Genomic DNA, 18852 nt, shown 5'->3' on the forward strand with positions numbered 1-18852 from the left:
AGTTTTTATGCTGACAGAAATGAAGAAAACATCGTAACCCAATAGAACACATTTCTACAAGTGTTTCATTGGGCATAATTTCGTATGTAGGTCACACATTTATCGTGTACTATATAAAATATTGGACTAAATAGAGTTAATTAGCCATTTGATTACTTTATTAGTTCACACTTAGTATAATTTTTGTTACTGTTTATGCGGTTAACTGTTCATTAGTTTGCCATAAAGCTGACCTGGGCCAGATAGAACGTTATATCATATTTGTAAACATTTTCTTATCGTTAATTGATATTTTTGGATTCATTGAGTTAGGGGTCACTGAATACAATCTTCGACTTGATTGACTTCCGTTAGATATTAATTTCCTGCTTGCTGTTACCATTTGAAACACGTGTAAGTTGAATAAACAACGTGTAATATATCTGTTAAATGTAATGTGATTATTATTTTCACAAAATGGAATGTGATACTTGAATTGTAAAAAACAAACAAATTAACGCCCCTAATAGAAGGGTAAACTAAGTTTCCGATTTCCTAAGCCATGTTTGAACATTAGACTCTACTATGAAGTTATTTTCAACGTTTGAATATTTCCCTAAGATTGAGAAACTCGTGACATACATTTTACGAACCCGTAAATAATTCCTTAAGAAATGGTGTAAGTGGAATTTGTCCTTTTAAGGCAAGGTTTGAACACACTCCAAACTATCGTCACGAAACTTCTGTTTAAAACGTCCCACTATCACATCACAGCTTCTAGTTTGAAAATGTCAAAAATATTACCATAGCTCAGAAATTAAAAAATTAAACTGTAATCTGTCATAATAGCAAACATGCACGGTCAATACAGTTTTTGCAAGGCGCTCTGTGAGACGTTCCCTTCTCGTGGCTAGGGCGTTTCTCAACTGACCCAGTGTTATTTGGTGGACGAGGTCGATGCCCAATCCATCTTCGAAGTTAGAACATCTTGGTGTTCTCAGGTGAATCTAACACAGTTGTTATTGTTGTAAAGCAGGACGCTAAACTCTAAAACACGTTAGCATTAGATGTTTTGAGGTAAACTGTTGAATTCGCCTGTTGTGTCTCATTGTATACGCAGAGGGTTTTTTAGGGTAAGATTACTAAGATAAGGCTTCTAGCGTTGGTTTTTCGGACATTTTATGGACTTCTGGCGGCTGTATGATATTTTGTTTACAACTGGAATTTGATCGTCCGACAGCTTGTCAACTGGAAATGGAGATTGTTTAGTATTTTGTCTACAACCTGTAATGCTGGTTGTATGGTATCTTGTACACAAACTGTAACGCTGGTAGTTGTGTGACATCTTATCTTTACCTGTAATGCTGGTAGTTGTGTGGCATCTTATCTTTACCTGTAATGCTGGTAGTTGTGTGGCATCTTATCTTTACCTGTAACGCTGGTTGTGTGATGTTTTGTCTAAACCTTATAATGGTGGCTGTGTGGTGTCTTGTCTGCACCTTATAATGGTGGTTGTGTGGTGTCTTGTCTGCACCTTATAATGGTGGCTGTGTGGTGTCTTGTCTGCACCTTATAATGGTGGCTGTGTGGTGTCTTGTCTGCACCTTATAATGGTGGCTGTGTGGTGTCTTGTCTGCACCTTATAATGGTGGCTGTGTGGTGTCTTGTCTGCACCTTATAATGGTGGCTGTGTGGTGTCTTGTCTGCACCTTATAATGGTGGCTGTGTGGTGTCTTGTCTGCACCTTATAATGGTGGCTGTGTGGCGTCTTGTCTGCACCTTATAATGGTGGCTGTGTGGCGTCTTGTCTGCACCTTATAATGGTGGCTGTGTGGCGTCTTGTCTGCACCTTATAATGGTGGCTGTGTGGCGTCTTGTCTGCACCTTATAATGGTGGCTGTGTGGCGTCTTGTCTGCACCTTATAATGGTGGCTGTGTGGCGTCTTGTCTGCACCTTATAATGGTGGCTGTGTGGCGTCTCGTCTGCACCTTATAATGGTGGCTGTGTGGCGTCTCGTCTGCACCTTATAATGGTGGCTGTGTGGCGTCTCGTCTGCACCTTATAATGGTGGCTGTGTGGCGTCTCGTCTGCACCTTATAATGGTGGCTGTGTGGCGTCTTGTCTGCACCTTATAATGGTGGCTGTGTGGCGTCTTGTCTGCACCTTATAATGGTGGCTGTGTGGTGTCTTGTCTGCACCTTATAATGGTGGCTGTGTGGTGTCTTGTCTGCACCTTATAATGGTGGCTGTGTGGTGTCTTGTCTGCACCTTATAATGGTGGCTGTGTGGTGTCTTGTCTACAGCCTGTAATGCTGGTTGTGTATAGTATCTGGTTTATAATCTGGCAAATACACTCTGTAATACTGCAAAACCAAAACTAATATGTTTTTATACATGTAAAAACGGCTGGTATTGGTTGAGAAAATTTTTATGTAGAGGAGCGAACAACGTTTCGATCTACGTCGGTCATCGTCAGGTCAGCGGTTTGTACATGTATATTTTTCTCTTCAAGTGGGTTTTCTCGTCATCACGGATTAATACGTTTTTAGTTTCTTCAATCTAATGAAGTTGATTACAAAATTCTGACTCTTGTATATTTATATTTACCAGTGTGTATGGATACAAACTGGGAGTCAATAATAATAAAAGAAAAATCCGACGATACAAAACATATATGATGTTAGATGCAGAGTAACTGAAAGATGCGTTAGCACATGTATGAGTAATTTCATAAATACTAACGTAACTTCCATATACTTCGTAGTAAATTACTACATTAGATAATTTTAGCCCAAAGCATGTATCTATGTATGTATATACATGCACAGGGTAGTGTGCATGAAAATAGGAAAACAACCACTGGTACCACAGAGGTATTCTTTAAATAACTTCACATCCGGCTTCAGGCCTTGGTAGTGATAGAACCGGTAACATTTTGTCTCGGCTTTTCTCTTAGTGTATGCCGGGAATAAAAGTAAACATTCTAATGGCATATACAGCGCCGTTCATGCGAACAAACTCGGAAATTTGTCCTTGAAAGAGACGCTTCTGAAATATTTGCTTAAACGGAATGCTTTTAAAATAAAACGCTGGAGAATTGTCTTTCAGCATCCGAGTATACAAGGTATTATGAAAAAAAAATCCTATACATTAGAGCTACGAAAAAATGTTCATATTTTGTAATATCATGGTATAATTATAATTGTTTTCTTCAATTTTTTATTATGAAGTGACTTACTTCAGCTTTCATGAGGCAAATTACCAAGTCGTATTTAGCAAGCAGTCAGTCGCTCAAAAAAAAAAACACAAAAAACAACCCATGTTGTAGCCACACAATAAAGCGATGTGAGGCGAGTTTTAAACGTTTTTTTTTTCTACAGTAACAAGCCGTATTTTCGTGTGCCACATCTATGGAACAGTTTACCTTTTAAACCTTCCCTAATAACTTTCAAGACATTTTATCTTTATTTTGTGGGTCAAAGGTTAAGTACACCTATGCTTAGACCAAGGAAACAAATATATATTTGCATATACTTGTTCAAACATCAGTCTTTAGGACATTACATTCAACCATCCGATAAACTTGAGCTATGGTCACAAAAATGTGCCCCTCCCCGCCAGTACAACGGTAAGTCTACGGATTTACAACGCTAAAATTAGGGGTTCGATTCTCTGTGGGTTCAGCAGATAGCCCGATGTGGCTTTGCTACACACACACACACACACGAGTATATGTTGTTGAGCTTCGTGTTATAGTTTATCTTCAGTGAACGTTTGGAATATTACATCTAACATCATGATCATATTTAAGTTTGAAAATTAAAGTTAACCACAGTGAATGTTTGGAACACCACGTTTAATCCGTGTTTTCAAATATCACATTATTAGTTGCTTTTGAAATATCTTGTTAGACCTCGCGTTTTGTTCTACGTCAGTAATTTTTTTTCTTTGCAAAAGATTCGTTAATCTGTATGTGTGGGTGGTGGTTACCAAGATCACAAAATAATAAATATTCTGTTATTTCATCGATATACAGAGCTTATATTCAGCTTCATCAAATATCATTGATGAAATAACTGATAATTTTGACAGGTGTTATTTTTACATTTATATTCATGCTTCTGTGGTTAATTTTACATAATAGTTTCGCTGCGGTTGCACCTTATGTTTAACCCTTTTCGAACAAGCAAAGTACAAACGTCACGTAATGTCCCCATGTTTGCACGGCCGTTTATGTATGATTAGGCTGCCTTGAGTAATGAGTTCTCTGGTATCTGTTTTTTAAACTTTGAAGTGACTGTTTCAGAAATAGTGGTACGATGTTCGTGAATCTCAATGTGGTATCATTTTCCAGTGGTATCACGTTACCTACAAATCATAAAAAAAATTTCAAAATTTAATTTTAATACACCTCACCCTATCTCATCGCTATTGTGATTTGCAGCTTTAAGTCAGTTTAATATAACGTCTATGTATGTGCATTCGTGTGTATCAGACCTTAAAATAAGATATCCGACACTAAGGCAGTCAGTCACCCTTGGGAATTAACCACCTGTTTTTAAAGATCTGTAATTTTATTATACCCTGCTACTTCTGACACTCCAAACTACAGGGTGACCTGTAAGTCCCTACCCATCCATATATCTTATGTATCCAGTGTATCTGTGTGCTGTCACTCATTCATATACCCATGTACTTGTCACAATACGCTCTTCAAGTGTAAATGGGCTTACATCGGCCATATTTCTCTGAACAAAAAAAAAAATATTATACATGCATAATTGAATATAACATAATAACATATGGATGGGTAGGGATTTACGGGCCACGCTGTATTATTAAATCGTCAAAAGGTGGTCTTCAAGCATAACTCACGTATAGATGGGAACATTTCTATCAAAACTTCTCATTGAACGACAAGCATGTCACAAACGTAGTGTTCTTCATTCTAACGTGACCCGTCATGGCCAGGCGGTTAAGGCACTCGACTCGTAATCTGAAGGTCACGGATTCGAATCACCATCACAAAAAAAGATCTTCACCCTTTCAGCCGTGGGGGCGTTACAGTATGACGGTCAATTCCACTATTTATTGGTAAGAGTAGCCCAACAGTTGGCGGTGGGTGGTGATGACTAGCTGCCTTCCCTCTAGTTTTACCCTGTTAAATTAGGGACGGCTAGCGCAGGTAGCAAAACTCAAAAACAAAAACACTCAGCCCCCTACAATGGGACAGTTACTCTTCGAACTAACAACTACTAAATTCAGGGGTGAGATTTTCCTCCGTGGACGCAGGAAACAGTCTGATGTAGCTTTGCTGTGAAAAACAAAACAAACTACCCCTCGTAATGAAGGTTTATTGAAAACAGACAGAAATTGCAAACAGTTATGTGTCATGTGAGATGGAAAAACTAGGTCTCAGATTTTTATTTCTACAGTTAACTTTTCAACCACTTCAAAGTATCTAAATCTTTTCAGTAAAAATTCCAGTCGTAATTCAGGTACATTTCTGTAATCAGTAGACGTTGTCCAAATTTGTAATCTTAATCGATAAGAGTATCTCTAAACATTCTCCAAAATTATCTTATAAAAGCCAGAAATCCGAAACAACTAAACGTGTTATTTTTATACCTATGTATACTATTATCTCTTATTTTTATACCTATGTATACTATTATCTCTTATTTTTATACCTGTGTATACTATTATCTCTTATTTTTATACCTGTGTATACTATTATCTCTTATTTTTATACCTGTGTACCTGTGTATACTATTATCTCTTATTTTTATACCTCTATTATCTCTTATTTTTATACCTGTGTATACTATTATCTCTTATTTTTATACCTGTGTATACTATTATCTCTTATTTTTATACCTGTGTATACTATTATCTCTTATTTTTATACCTGTGTATACTATTATCTCTTCAACACAAACATTTTCTCTGTAGTTTTTTTTACACATTCTTGGAGTTAGGAATTATTGATTCTCTTTCACGTTTAGCAGCTTAGGACGAATACCCCATGTCAGGGAAAGAAATAATAAATAAAATACGGCAGACAGTACTATTCAAGGTGATACACATGTATTTGTGTATATGTATGACTGATGATATTTGAACCGTATTAGGCACATAAGTTATAATTGTTTTCTATTCATATTTACGTTATTTACAGATGTGGTGCCCCCAGCTAGTACAGCGGTAAGTCTACGGATTTACAACGCTAAAATCAGGGATTCAATTTCCCTCGGTGGGCTCAGCAGATAGCCCGATGAGGCTTTGCTATAACAAAACACACAAATTTGGCTTTTATGGTAAGGAAATACAGTATTATTCAGTTTATTTCTTTAAAATGTTAACACTGATTATTTATTATTATTATTACTTTATTTTTGTTTTTAATTTTAACTTTTATATCATTCACAATAACTGAAGAACCAGGAAACTTGTCTTGTTCTAGAGCCCCAGCTTTGAGAAAACTGGTTCTTCAGTTTTTGTGAATGATATAAAAGTTAAAATTAAAAACAAAAATAAAGTAGTAATAATAATAAATAATCAGTGTTAACATAAAAAAAATAAACTGAATAAGGAAACATAAGAACCATGACAGAAAGGATAGAACACGTTACAATATGTCAACCACACTATATCTCCAACACCCAGTGTCCAATAGGCCTTTCGCTCTATAACTTGGTTCATTAGACTGACTAGATGCTATTAATACCATGATTATTATTACGATACGAATTAGTTTAAGCAAGTGAATTGTGATTATTGTAAATCTGTATGTAAAGACACTACTGATTGAGTCACTGTGATTTTCCAGTATCGACGATAGACCAGCAGAACCTAATGTAAAAGAACTTGCCGGGGGGAAAAAGTGATTTTAATGTTTACAGTTGTTTAAAGTCGCTTGGACTGGATGGAACGGACTAGGGTCATTTTGTGATTCATTTAGAAACACATATTGTAGATCAAAGCACTTGGGGTCAACGGGAAATGACGTCAAAGAAACTTATTCTGGGTGTATAGTATTTCTTAAGAACTACGTAGTATAGTTTCTGAATAATACGTACAAGTAATATTAAACCGTATACGATGTGATTACGTCTGTTAGCTATGAAACCTAATGGTTGAATATTTTTTTTTACCACAGTGTAAATTGGTATACAGGAAATGTACGTGTATTTAACCGTGTTATGTTCCATATGTTTTAAATAAATTTATATGAATCACAAAAAGGTTATGAATATTTCAGAGTCACTAATATTGTGTTTTTAAAATTGTTATACGTATATATTGTTACAATTCTGTATTACCGTATTGTATATAATACGTAAAAAGAAAAATGAGAAATCAACAATTTTATAGTATTTTATAGATATATATTATAATAAGAAAAATCATATATTAACTTGTATACAATACAAAAAAATCACTTTCTTGGTGGAACCATGTAGGAACTGTTTAACCAATTCAAGGTAATTAGGCCTGGCATGGTCAGGTGGTTAAGGCGCTCTACTCGTAATCTGAGGGTCACTGGTTCGAATCCTCGTCGCACCAAAAAACTCGCCATTTCAACCGTGGGGGCGTTTTATGTGATGCTCCATCCCCCTATTCGTTGGTAAAAGAGTAGCCCGAGAGTTGGCGGTGGGTGGTGATGACCAGCTGCCTTCCCTCTAGCCTCAAACTGCTAAATTGGGGACGGCGAGCGTAGATAGCCCTCGGGTAGCTTTGCGCGAAATTAAAAACAAACAAACAAACAATCAAGATAATAGTTTCAAATATAGTATCCCGAAATTCAACTTTACGTTGTGAATTCAAGGTTGAAATTCACGCTAGATGTACAGTTACAAAATTCAACTGTTGGACCAAAGTTGTTGATATTTTCTAAGTTGTTTTCAAAAGTTATCAAAAGCACAAGGTTTACAAAAGTTAAGACTAATATTTGAATCTAAATTTACTAGTTTTTAACAGTACTAAACACAAAGCTAATAATTTTATAAAACGGAGAATCTTCGGTTAATATCTAGGTTCAAAAACTCTGTTCAGTTCGAAACAGAAAATGTGTATGAAACGGTCACTCAGACTAAACTTCTAAAAAAACAACACAAAACAAACCTCTCTCACTAATGGTAATTTGAAGCATCTTTTTTCATCCCGCAAAAACACCGCTATAGAGAGTACGTGTGATTAAAAACAAAAACACTTAGGTATGTTAAGTTATATGGCAATACATCTGCAGCGCATAATAAACAAGTTTTACAAAAAATACGGCATCGTAACAACACACACACACATTTATGTGCAAATATTGTCTTCACTTTAACACGTAATTCTTGTCTTTATTTGCAGGTAACTCACCGAACTACGAGTCAAGTGATGGTACTCAAAATGAATACGTCTCTTAGCAACCGGCAGAACATGCTTCGTGAGGTTCAGCTTATGAATCGACTGTCTCATCCTAACATTCTCAGGTGTGGTAATGACTGTGTAATTATGATGTGTGCCAGTCATGCTGTAAAGCACTTGCGGATGTGAAATGTGATCTTGTGTTTATTTTGTTTAATGTTCCAAGACAATAGAATATCTGTAAATATTGTTGTATACAGTAATGTAGAAAAGTGTTCGGACAAGATAATGTCATTCTTTACATTTTATGAGACTAATTCTTTCATGCCGTTCCATATTTACGTGTTAGACTCGCACCTACAAGGAACTCGGCAAAGTTGGCGAATAACTAGGGTGAAATTATAAAATCTACATGACCTAAAAAGATTTTTATTTTTAATTAAAAAAAGAACGTCACTACACATCTCTATCCGATATGTGATAATGATTTTATAAGTAATTTATAATTAAATTGCGATCTGTGTGTCATCTCTCGTCAGTTTGTGTATATTTGATTATTTCATTACATTTTTTTTTTTAGTAGATGAACTCTGAATCGTTGTACATATCTGACCATAGTTTGTTTTTCCGAGGAATGCGTGTGATAAACTTGGCGTAAAATTGAAATTGGTGACTTGTATACTGGCTTACGTTTTAAAACCCTTCAAATACCATCTTGTTCACTGTTTGGCTGGTACACATGTTGCATAAATAGTTAACACTAAATGTAAAGAAATGACCAAATAAAATATATGTGAAATCATTCATTCATACATGTATAATCCCACCAGGTTACTCCGGCAGTAATGAGTGGGATTGTTGCGTCGCTCCGGAAGTAGCGATTGGGATTGTTGCGTCGCTCCGGAAGTAGCGATTGGGATTGTTGCGTCGCTCCGGAAGTAGCGATTGGGATTGTTGTGTCGCCCCGGAAGTAGCGATTGGGATTGTTGTCGGCCCGGAAGTAGCGATTGGGATTGTTGCGTCGCCCCGGAAGTAGCGAGTGGGATTGTTGCGTCGCCCCGGAAGTAGCGAGTGGGATTATTTGTAGCATTGGTAGAATGTGATTCCCCCTTTTTTGTTGGGACTCGTACGTTTCAGGAACCACGAAAACCATTGAAAAACAAGTAATTTGATGAATAAATTTAACAAAATTAGTTTAAAAGCCACTTCACGGAATTCATACGAGTTTTATTAAAATTTTAAAGTATGGGAAATGTTTAATCACCAGTTTCTGTGGTATTTAAACCCCTGATATCTCCATCCTGTGAACGTGTGTTTATTAAAATTATTTTTAGTATTTCTAACGTGTAATGTTATAATAAGAATTTTGAGTTAACCTTTTTTAAAACTAAGAATGGAATGCCGAGTCGCACGTGGTGCACGTGTTCGAGCGATGACGGTATGATTACTCTGTAAACCTGTGAGTGCTCTTTGTAAGACGTGACTTATACATCTCTGCCATAAAATTTAATATGATATATGTGATTAAGACCACAAACAGAGCGTAGATAATAGAGCATTCAGTGTTCAAGCAGGTCTTTTGGAATTAACATCAACAGTCCTAACAGAACTCCTGTTTACTTAGTTCATACTTTTACGTTTTTAACACACGCATTTCCCGGTTCTGTTTAGCTATAGCTAATACTTTTTTCCACCAATTATAAAGTCATTTTTTTTTCCTAATCCGATTTTAATAGATATGTCTGCGTTGAAATCGTGTCGTACAATAATCTTCTGTGTTTTGTGCGAAGCACAAATTATAAGTGTGTAGGTGGCGTATTAGGGCTCTCTATTCGCAATTTGAGGGCCACTGGTTCGAATCCCCGTCACTGAACATGCCATTTCAGCCTTTATAATGTGACGGTCAATCCTACTGTTCGTTGGTAAAAGAGTAGCCCAGGGATTGGTGGTGGTTTTGACTGTCTACTTTTCCCCTTGTCTGTTTCTGCTTAATTAGCGCAGATTGCCTTCGAGTAACTTTGCGTGAAATTCAAAACCAAACTGTGTTTACGCGTAAGTTATTAAGTGTATTAACTTCTATAATATGATTTATGGTCATCATTGTATACGGACTGGATCATTTGGAATGAGTGCATGAAGTTCATAACGGGCTGTATGTATCACGCACGTACTCAGTTGAATTTGCTATGTTGCCCTTGGAATACTATTGTTGGATCGTCGCCAGGAGGCAGCTCGTGTTGTTTACGGAATAGGTATACAAAGGTCGTCTCACGGTCGTAGTTTTCGGTTTCGATATTTGCTATTTTCTGTTGATGTAGTTTAGATTAGGAACATGATGCAAACGTTGTATTTTCATTACGACTGCGTTTCAGTTTAAGAGTTTGATTTAATATAAATAATATCGTTAATAAATGTATATTTTTAACTAAATACATTTTATATGCCGATAAATAAGCAAGGTTGGAACGACACCTACATCTGAAGGAGGGTTGGTGTTCAGTTTCAGGCCAAAGTTTCGATGTATCATTTTATTTTTATACGTCTGACGCTTAAAAAAAAACACAAAAAAGATAGTTGATTTAATTTCTGTTACAGTTTTGTCGTTCTTGTTTTGTGATGTTTGAGATTTGAAGATTTTTATTTCGGGTCGATTTTCCAGAATTTTTTTCGTATATATGCAGTATTAATTAAGTAAACACAAAATTAAATTTGTTAAATAATCTGTAAATAGTAGCTTCTTTCTTGCATTTGTTACACGAACGACAAAAAGAGAGGACAATTTATGTACACTTTAGCGGGGTTTAGAGGCTAGTCAGCAAGAGATATATTTACGTCAACCGTTGGTCTGGCATAGTCAAGTGGTTAAGACGATCGACTCGCAATCTGAGGCTTCGAATCTCCGTCCTACTGAACTTGTTTGCCCTTTCAGACTTGGGGGCATTACAAGTGTCGGACGATCCTACTATTCGTTGGCAAAAGAGTAGCCCAAGAATTGGTGGTGCTAAGTTAGGGACAGCGAGTGCAGGTGTAGCCCTCGTGCAATTTTTCCGCGAAATTCAAAACAAACAACCGTTTACCGTTACTTTGTCCACACGGGTAACGGTGACTTTATTAAATAATCCAGTAACGTGCACTGTTGACTTCTGCAGTTTGTAATTTAGGAAGTATCGAAAAAGGGGGGTTGAACGTCGATTTTAAGTTTTTATCCATTATTTGTCAGATCTAGATAAAAAAAAAAAAAAATTGGTGAAAACGAACTATTGATCGGCAGGTTTCAAATGTTTGAACATAGTAAGTGCACGTTACGATCAGTTTGCTCATTGCACTTTTAACCAAGAGATGCAGCTTTCCAAATCTAGATGGAATCAAGTTTCCATGTTCTTGTGATCGTTTATGCTTTTCAGGTGTATTTTATATCCTTCTGATACTTCTGTCCCAAAGCCCTGCATGGCCAAGCGTGTTAAGGCGTGCGATTCGTAATCTGAGGGTCGCGGGTTCGCATTCTCTTCGCGCCAAACATGCTCGCTCTTTCAGCCGTGGGGGTGTTATAATGTGACGGTCAATCCCACTATTCGTTGGTAAAAGAGTAGCCCAAGAGTTGGCGGTGGGTGGTAATGACTAGCCGCCTTCCCTCTAGTCTTACACTGCTAAATTAGGGACGGCTAGCACAGATAGCCCTCGAGTAGCTTTGTGCGAAATTCAAAAAAACCAAACCAAACATACTCATGTCCCTTGGTGATTCGTCGATAAACTCGATGACTAAGAACGATAGAATAAGGGGCTCAATCCCCACTGCTGACGTAAGGCAGATAGACTATTGTGCAGCTTTGCGCTGAAATCAGTTTTTCAGAATTGTCCCCAACAAATGGTAGTGGGCTTTGGAATGGTAGCTGTAGTTCGTTGAAACTCATTGTTCTTTGTAACGAACATTCCATTGCTCGAGAATGGTTTATGTTATTATCTGTAGTTATGTTGTTTATGGCTGTATTTCTTTTGTGGACAGTGTTGTAGCGTGATTTTCCATTGGTTATTACAGTGAATATTGAAGCGTCTGTAATGAGTATTTCTCTTCTGTACGTATTTTGATGTCTTTCCTGCTTTGGTTACTATAGTAATTGTTATCATGTGGTTTACGTTTTAGTATAATTATTTTTATGGAATACCTCACTATTGGTTTGTGTGGACTGCACCAAAGGTTTTATTTTGGTTATTCCGTATATCTGCTTATAAACTTGGTTCTTCTAGATTCTAGAAGATTAACTGCCTATGAATATTTAGTTTACTGTACACGTATTGTAAAGTTTACACAGCCTTTATTCTCTTAGCAAAAGAACATGTTTTAAGGAATGCTTAAAGCTCTTATATAGATCAATAAAAGTTATGAACTGTTGTTTCTCTTTCTTCTATAGGTTCATGGGAGTATGTGTTCATGAAGGCCAGCTACATGCTTTGACTGAGGTAAGTCTTGTGAATTTAGTCTCAAGTACACGTAGCACGATTTGGTAGAGTAGCCAAGCCTGTTGTAACACGATTTGGTGGAGTAGCCAAGCCTGTTGTAACACGATTTGGTGGAGTAGCCAAGCCTGTTGTAACACGATTTGGTAGAGTAGCCAAGCCTGTTGTAACACGATTTGGTAGAGTAGCCAAGCCTGTTGTAACACGATTTGGTAGAGTAGCCAAGCCTGTTGTAACACGATTTGGTAGAGTAGCCAAGCCTGTTGTAACACGATTTGGTAGAGTAGCCAAGCCTGTTGTAACACGATTTGGTAGAGTAGCCAAGCCTGTTGTAACACTATTTGGTGAAGTAGCCAAGCCTGTTGTAACACTATTTGGTGAAGTAGCCAAGCCTGTTGTAACACTATTTGGTGAAGTAGCCAAGCCTGTTGTAACACTATTTGGTGAAGTAGCCAAGCCTGTTGTAACACTATTTGGTGAAGTAGCCAAGCCTGTTGTAACACGATTTGGTGAAGTAGCCAAGCCTGTTGTAACACTATTTGGTGAAGTAGCCAAAGCCTGTTGTAACACTATTTGGTGAAGTAATAAGCCTGTTGTAACACTATTTGGTGAAGTAGCCAAGCCTGTTGTAACACGATTTGGTGAAGTAGCCAAGCCTGTTGTAACACTATTTGGTGAAGTAATAAAGCCTGTTGTAACACGATTTGGTGAAGTAGCCAAGCCTGTTGTAACACTATTTGGTGAAGTAGCCAAGCCTGTTGTAACACGATTTGGTGAAGTAGCCAAGCCTGTTGTAACACGATTTGGTTGAGTAGCCAAGCCTGTTGTAACACGATTTGGTTGAGTAGCCAAGCCTGTTGTAACACGATTTGGGTGAGTAGCCAAGCCTGTTGTAACACGATTTGGTTGAGTAGCCAAGCCTGTTGTAACACGATTTGGTGAAGTAGCCAAGCCTGTTGTAACACTATTTGGTGAAGTAGCCAAGCCTGTTGTAACACTATTTGGTGAAGTAGCCAAGCCTGTTGTAACACTATTTGGTGAAGTAGCCAAGCCTGTTGTAACACTATTTGGTGAAGTAGCCAAGCCTGTTGTAACACGATTTGGTGAAGTAGCCAAGCCTGTTGTAACACGATTTGGTGAAGTAGCCAAGCCTGTTGTAACACTATTTGGTGAAGTAGCCAAGCCTGTTGTAACACGATTTGGTGGAGTAGCCAAGCCTGTTGTAACACGATTTGGTATATTTGCCAAGCCTGTTGTAACACGATTTGGTATATTTGCCAAGCCTGTTGTAGCAGTTTTTATTTGATTCTGACCAGTTCCTTTTATTCAATCAATGAGACGTAATAATTGTCCCGTTGTATTTTTGGGCTTGATGGTTCCAGGAATGGTGGGCTCTCACTATACTACGATTAGGTTAATTCTTTGGATAAGGAAAAGTTATTCCAATTGTCTAGTTTTTGTCATTTCAAAGCTTCTAAGTTCTTCTCTAAAAGCAAAAAAATAAATCCTTCAGTTAACTTAGAAAGTAGTAATGATAGAAAAATTGAGGAAATTTTTATTGTGCAACAACGACATGACAAAGATCTATTTATACGCATACTTCATGCGACTTTAAATATATACGTTTGGGGGAGCGGAACAGAGAGGCATTGAACGGGTAATACTTTCGGTGGGGGAGGATAACAGAGGGCGTTAGATGGGCATTTTAAAAATTCTCGTTGGTTTTCATTGATATAATAGTGCGAAAATGTATGTTTTTGTTGTATCATTGTGTGGTGTGTGGGAAAAACAAAACTGACACAGAGCGACAGTCTTGCAAGGATTTGATGGGCGTTTATGTAGTTCCACGAAGAAACACCTCTTGCATTATTTGAGCCGATTTAAACTGGCCTGACTTGACTGGTACACTTATTTTTTAGCCATGGTTTGAGGTAATGCAGAAGCGGGTGGACAGAAAGGTAAGAGAAACTCGAGCCAACGTTTCATTATCATTATTACGAAGGTAAGTGATAATGTAATTTTAAATTGTTATCAGGACAATTTTTCATAAATCAACCTTGCATTTTCAGTTTATGGTTACATGTACGTCGTAAAGGATGGGTTAAAATATACGGTTTTCAGTTTGTGGTTACATGTGCGTCGTAAAGGATGGGTTAAAATATACAGTTTTCAGTTTATGGTTACATGTGCGTCGTAAAGGATGGGTTAAAATATACGGTTTTCAGTTTGTGGTTACATGTGCGTCGTAAAGGATGGGTTAAAATATACGGTTTTCAGTTTGTGGTTACATGTGCGTCGTAAAGGATGGGTTAAAATATACGGTTTTCAGTTTGTGGTTACATGTGCGTCGTAAAGGATGGGTTAAAATATACGGTTTTCAGTTTGTGGTTACATGTGCGTCGTAAAGGATGGGTTAAAATATACGGTTTTCAGTTTGTGGTTACATGTGCGTCGTAAAGGATGGGTTAAAATAAACTGCCTTTTACTTGACGGAGCCAACGATGCTCGCGTGAGAAGTAAAAAGAGCGACAGAGTCTTGTGTGTCTATTTAGTTGTGTCGCATGACGTTGCTTGTCACATTATAACGCCCATGACGTTGCTTTTACCACTAAGACAGCAGAAACTGTTGTCCTTACATATACGTAATTGTATAAGATACTATTTGTGGTCATGCGTGGATTGATTTGTGCTTTTAACTTTTGTTATCTTCACGTATTGGTTTGGTAATGCACACACAACTCATTGTATATAATTGATTTTTTTTACCACCACTGCATGTTTCAGTTTAATATAGTTTGTAATCCCCACTCCCATCGGTTCAGCGGAAACTCTGACGCTAAAAACTGGGTTTCGATACCCACTGCGTTTTTTTATGTTTCACAACAAATAAATTTAATTACTTTAGCATAAAATTTGGAATATGTTCGTAACTACTAAAAAAGTCGGTACAATTTGATACATAATACATAATAATCAGATTCTTGGAATGCACGTGTTTAGAAAGCACGTGAAATAACACTTTCCCAAAAGGTTAAGTGTGAGCGCTTGGATGAAACTTTTTTAAAACCATTATTTTTTACGGCTTTCATAATTATACCTTGAAAATTATCAGGGCTAGCCACTGTATGAGACCTGGCATGACCAGGTGGTTAGGGCGCTCGACTCGTAATCCGAGGGTCGCGAGTTCGAATCCCCGTCGCAACAAACATGCTCACCCTTTCAGCCGTGAGGGCGTTATAATGTGACAAGCAATCCAACTATTCGTTGGTAAAAGAGTAGCCCAAGAGTTGGTGGTGGGTGGTGATGACTAGCTACCTTACCTCTACTCTTACACTGCTAAATTAGGGACGGCTAGAGCAGATAGCCCTCATGTAGCTTTGCGCGAAATTCAGAAACAAACAAACAAAAGCCACTATGTGATCCAACTGATCAGTGGTTTCCTATAAACAGATGTTGGTTGTCATCATAAAATGAGAAACATATGTATAGAAATTAGACAAAAGTGTTTTTATAGAATTGAAGGTTATTCGGTTTATCGTTGGTACCAGCGGTCGAATATCTTAAGAGATGTACGTTTAACCACAGAAACAGTATCGGATACGAACTGGTTTTTAGTATGAACATTTTTTTACAACACTACACGTAGATACTGCCTGATGTTAGTTTCACATGTATACATGTGTATATAGTTTTGAAAAAAAATTTGATTACTGATACTTCAATGGATAATGTTTTCTGTTCCGAACCATTTTAAAGGGTAACACAATAATATTGTTTTTATTGTAATAATATAAAGCTTTAAGTTTCATCGTTTTTATAAAAGTTATTTGGAAACCGTTTGTCTTCCAGGTTTGATTGGGGGGGGGTAATGACTAATTTCGGTTATTTTTTTATTGCAAAGGTTAAAAATGGAGAACAATTGTGTAACACCATACATTTGGTTATAACATGTCCGCTCTGCATTGTGATGTACCAGTGAGAGATCTCATACATTGTACATTATATTACGACTTAGTCATCTTATCGTAAATTAACTTGTACCATGTTTTCTACGTACCATCTTGCATGTATTTTTAAGAAGATATAAAAAAACGTACGTTTTTAAGTGTGGGGTTCGGTAATTGGTTCTTTCAACGTATCCACAGATGAAGAGACTGTGACACAGAAATGGTCGAATTTAACTGAGTGAAATATGATACTTTACGCTAAAGCCTTTGACGTTTGTGTAATAAATTATGTACTTAAAATAACATGCTGTTCTGTGTAAGGTACTATAATATATATTTCTTGTTTATTTGTTTTTTTCGAAGTGATGAATTTGTGTGGGCGCTGCGCATGGCTCAGTTTAGATGCAACGTTCATTCTGTACTGAACATTGTTGAGAAATATGAAGCATATGGAAGACGTTAAGATTACGCAATAGACGTAAGTCGTCTTGCAAGCAATATGGTAATTTAGTCAGACATCAGTAAAAGACGAACTAATTGAAAAAAAAAAAAAACGATTCCGAAGGAGATTCAATATGCATTGATAACAAATTTTTTCCAGTAAGATTTACTAGAAAATAAACGTACTGAACACTCTTGTTTCGTTAAGTAACAAGACCAACCTAGATCGTGGGATGGTTAACATATTTAAAGGAACTCAAACAATAGAATGTACTTGATCTCGTGCTTTGTAAATTAATTAACCAACTGCCTTCCACTTGACCAGTGTACACGTAACCTCAATACATCACAGGTTTGAAAATGGTTGATATCCATTCATTTGTTATACAACCATTACATCTTTCCTTATTTATCTAGCCATGAATTATTATTTTTGTACCAGAACCAACGTTCAGAAATTGGTTTGTTCGAGACTTGATGAAAGTAAAGATGTCGCGTCGTCATTAGCCATTACTAAGTTTCAAACGCTATGGAAGTTTTATAGCAAGATTTTAGTAATGGGTATTCTTTTAAAAACGAAAAAACAAAGTTTTAAACAGTCTTACCAATTAAAATTAAGTACTTTCATCTAACCAGCTAACCAGGCTCAAAATAAATAATAAAAAGTTTAAGTTTTAACCATTCAAAAAGTTAATTATTTGTAATATTTAACTAATGTTTAAAGATGTTTTGTTAAGTTCAAGTTTTATTCTATATATTTATTTCAAATTTCGAACCTTGCAGTGGGCACAACGAATAAAGCCCATGTTGCAGCTTTGTGCTCGAAGGAAAAACGCACATTTTCATGGTTTTCAGAGACATGTATGCATGCCAAGTTTTTGTATATGTTGGCTCACACTAAACAAATTTTTTTCTTCTATATTTACGACGACGCCAAAGAGTCTCAAAGAGGTTTAAAACAAAATATTTATTATTATTATGTATATCGGATTACGAACCTCGATTGTGAACCCCGGAGATATTTTTTTTGCATTGTTACGATGGTCAGTTATCATTAGATCTAGGACTTCTAGATGTGTACGTTTTTATGTGTCTGTTAAACTATGTGATTGTTATTTATTTATGTGATGAGACATGATTTATCTGCCATTTCTTGTGTCGTGATGTTATGTGTTTAAAACTAATCATTGAACGAATTTCTGGGTTGTATTGATTCGATAAATATCTTGAGCATCATTGAGACGAACCTGCATCAACAACGAGATGTTAAGAGTTCTTTGACCTCTTTCTGATCCAGTTGGCATCTGGCCGTTTCCGTTCTTTATTGATTTGTCGAAGTTTTGGAGCAGAAGGGGTTATTAAAGTGTGTTAGCTCCTCGTACTAGAGAATCCACGGTATGTTCACGTGCTCCACAGCCCACGAGCTTGGGTTATTTTAGATTCACCTTCTTACAGGGTAGATGTAGGAAGGCATAGGGGAAATAAACATAAATTATTAATCGTGCGGTTTTTAAAGAAATTATTCATATTAAGTAAGCCTTACTATATATCCGAGTGCGTTACTGAATCAAGTCATGATGTACTTGTACAGTTATATAAAAATATTTTTTATTCGAAATTTAAATTTTCTCGCTCGATGCAAGAGTTACTTGCTAAGCACTAGCACTTGGTCGA

General features: G+C 36.8%; 1 protein-coding gene across 3 annotated transcripts in view; it reads left to right on the plus strand.

Moving 5' to 3' along the window:
• LOC143245148 (dual specificity testis-specific protein kinase 2-like) overlaps positions 1-18852 on the plus strand; it is a 76195-nt gene that overhangs the window by 29135 nt on the left and 28208 nt on the right. For 2 of the 3 annotated variants that reach the window (XM_076491131.1, XM_076491132.1), the window contains exons 3-4: positions 8339-8460; positions 12745-12793. In XM_076491131.1, coding sequence (XP_076347246.1) covers positions 8339-8460; positions 12745-12793 — 171 coding nt within the window. Of the gene's footprint in view, positions 1-8338; positions 8461-12744; positions 12794-14613; positions 14749-18852 lie in introns of those variants that run through there. The other variant, XM_076491133.1, reaches the window with a different exon arrangement.

Source organism: Tachypleus tridentatus, chromosome 2 (assembly GCF_004210375.1).
Source record: "Tachypleus tridentatus isolate NWPU-2018 chromosome 2, ASM421037v1, whole genome shotgun sequence".
Classification (NCBI taxonomy): Eukaryota; Metazoa; Arthropoda; class Merostomata; order Xiphosura; family Limulidae; genus Tachypleus; species Tachypleus tridentatus.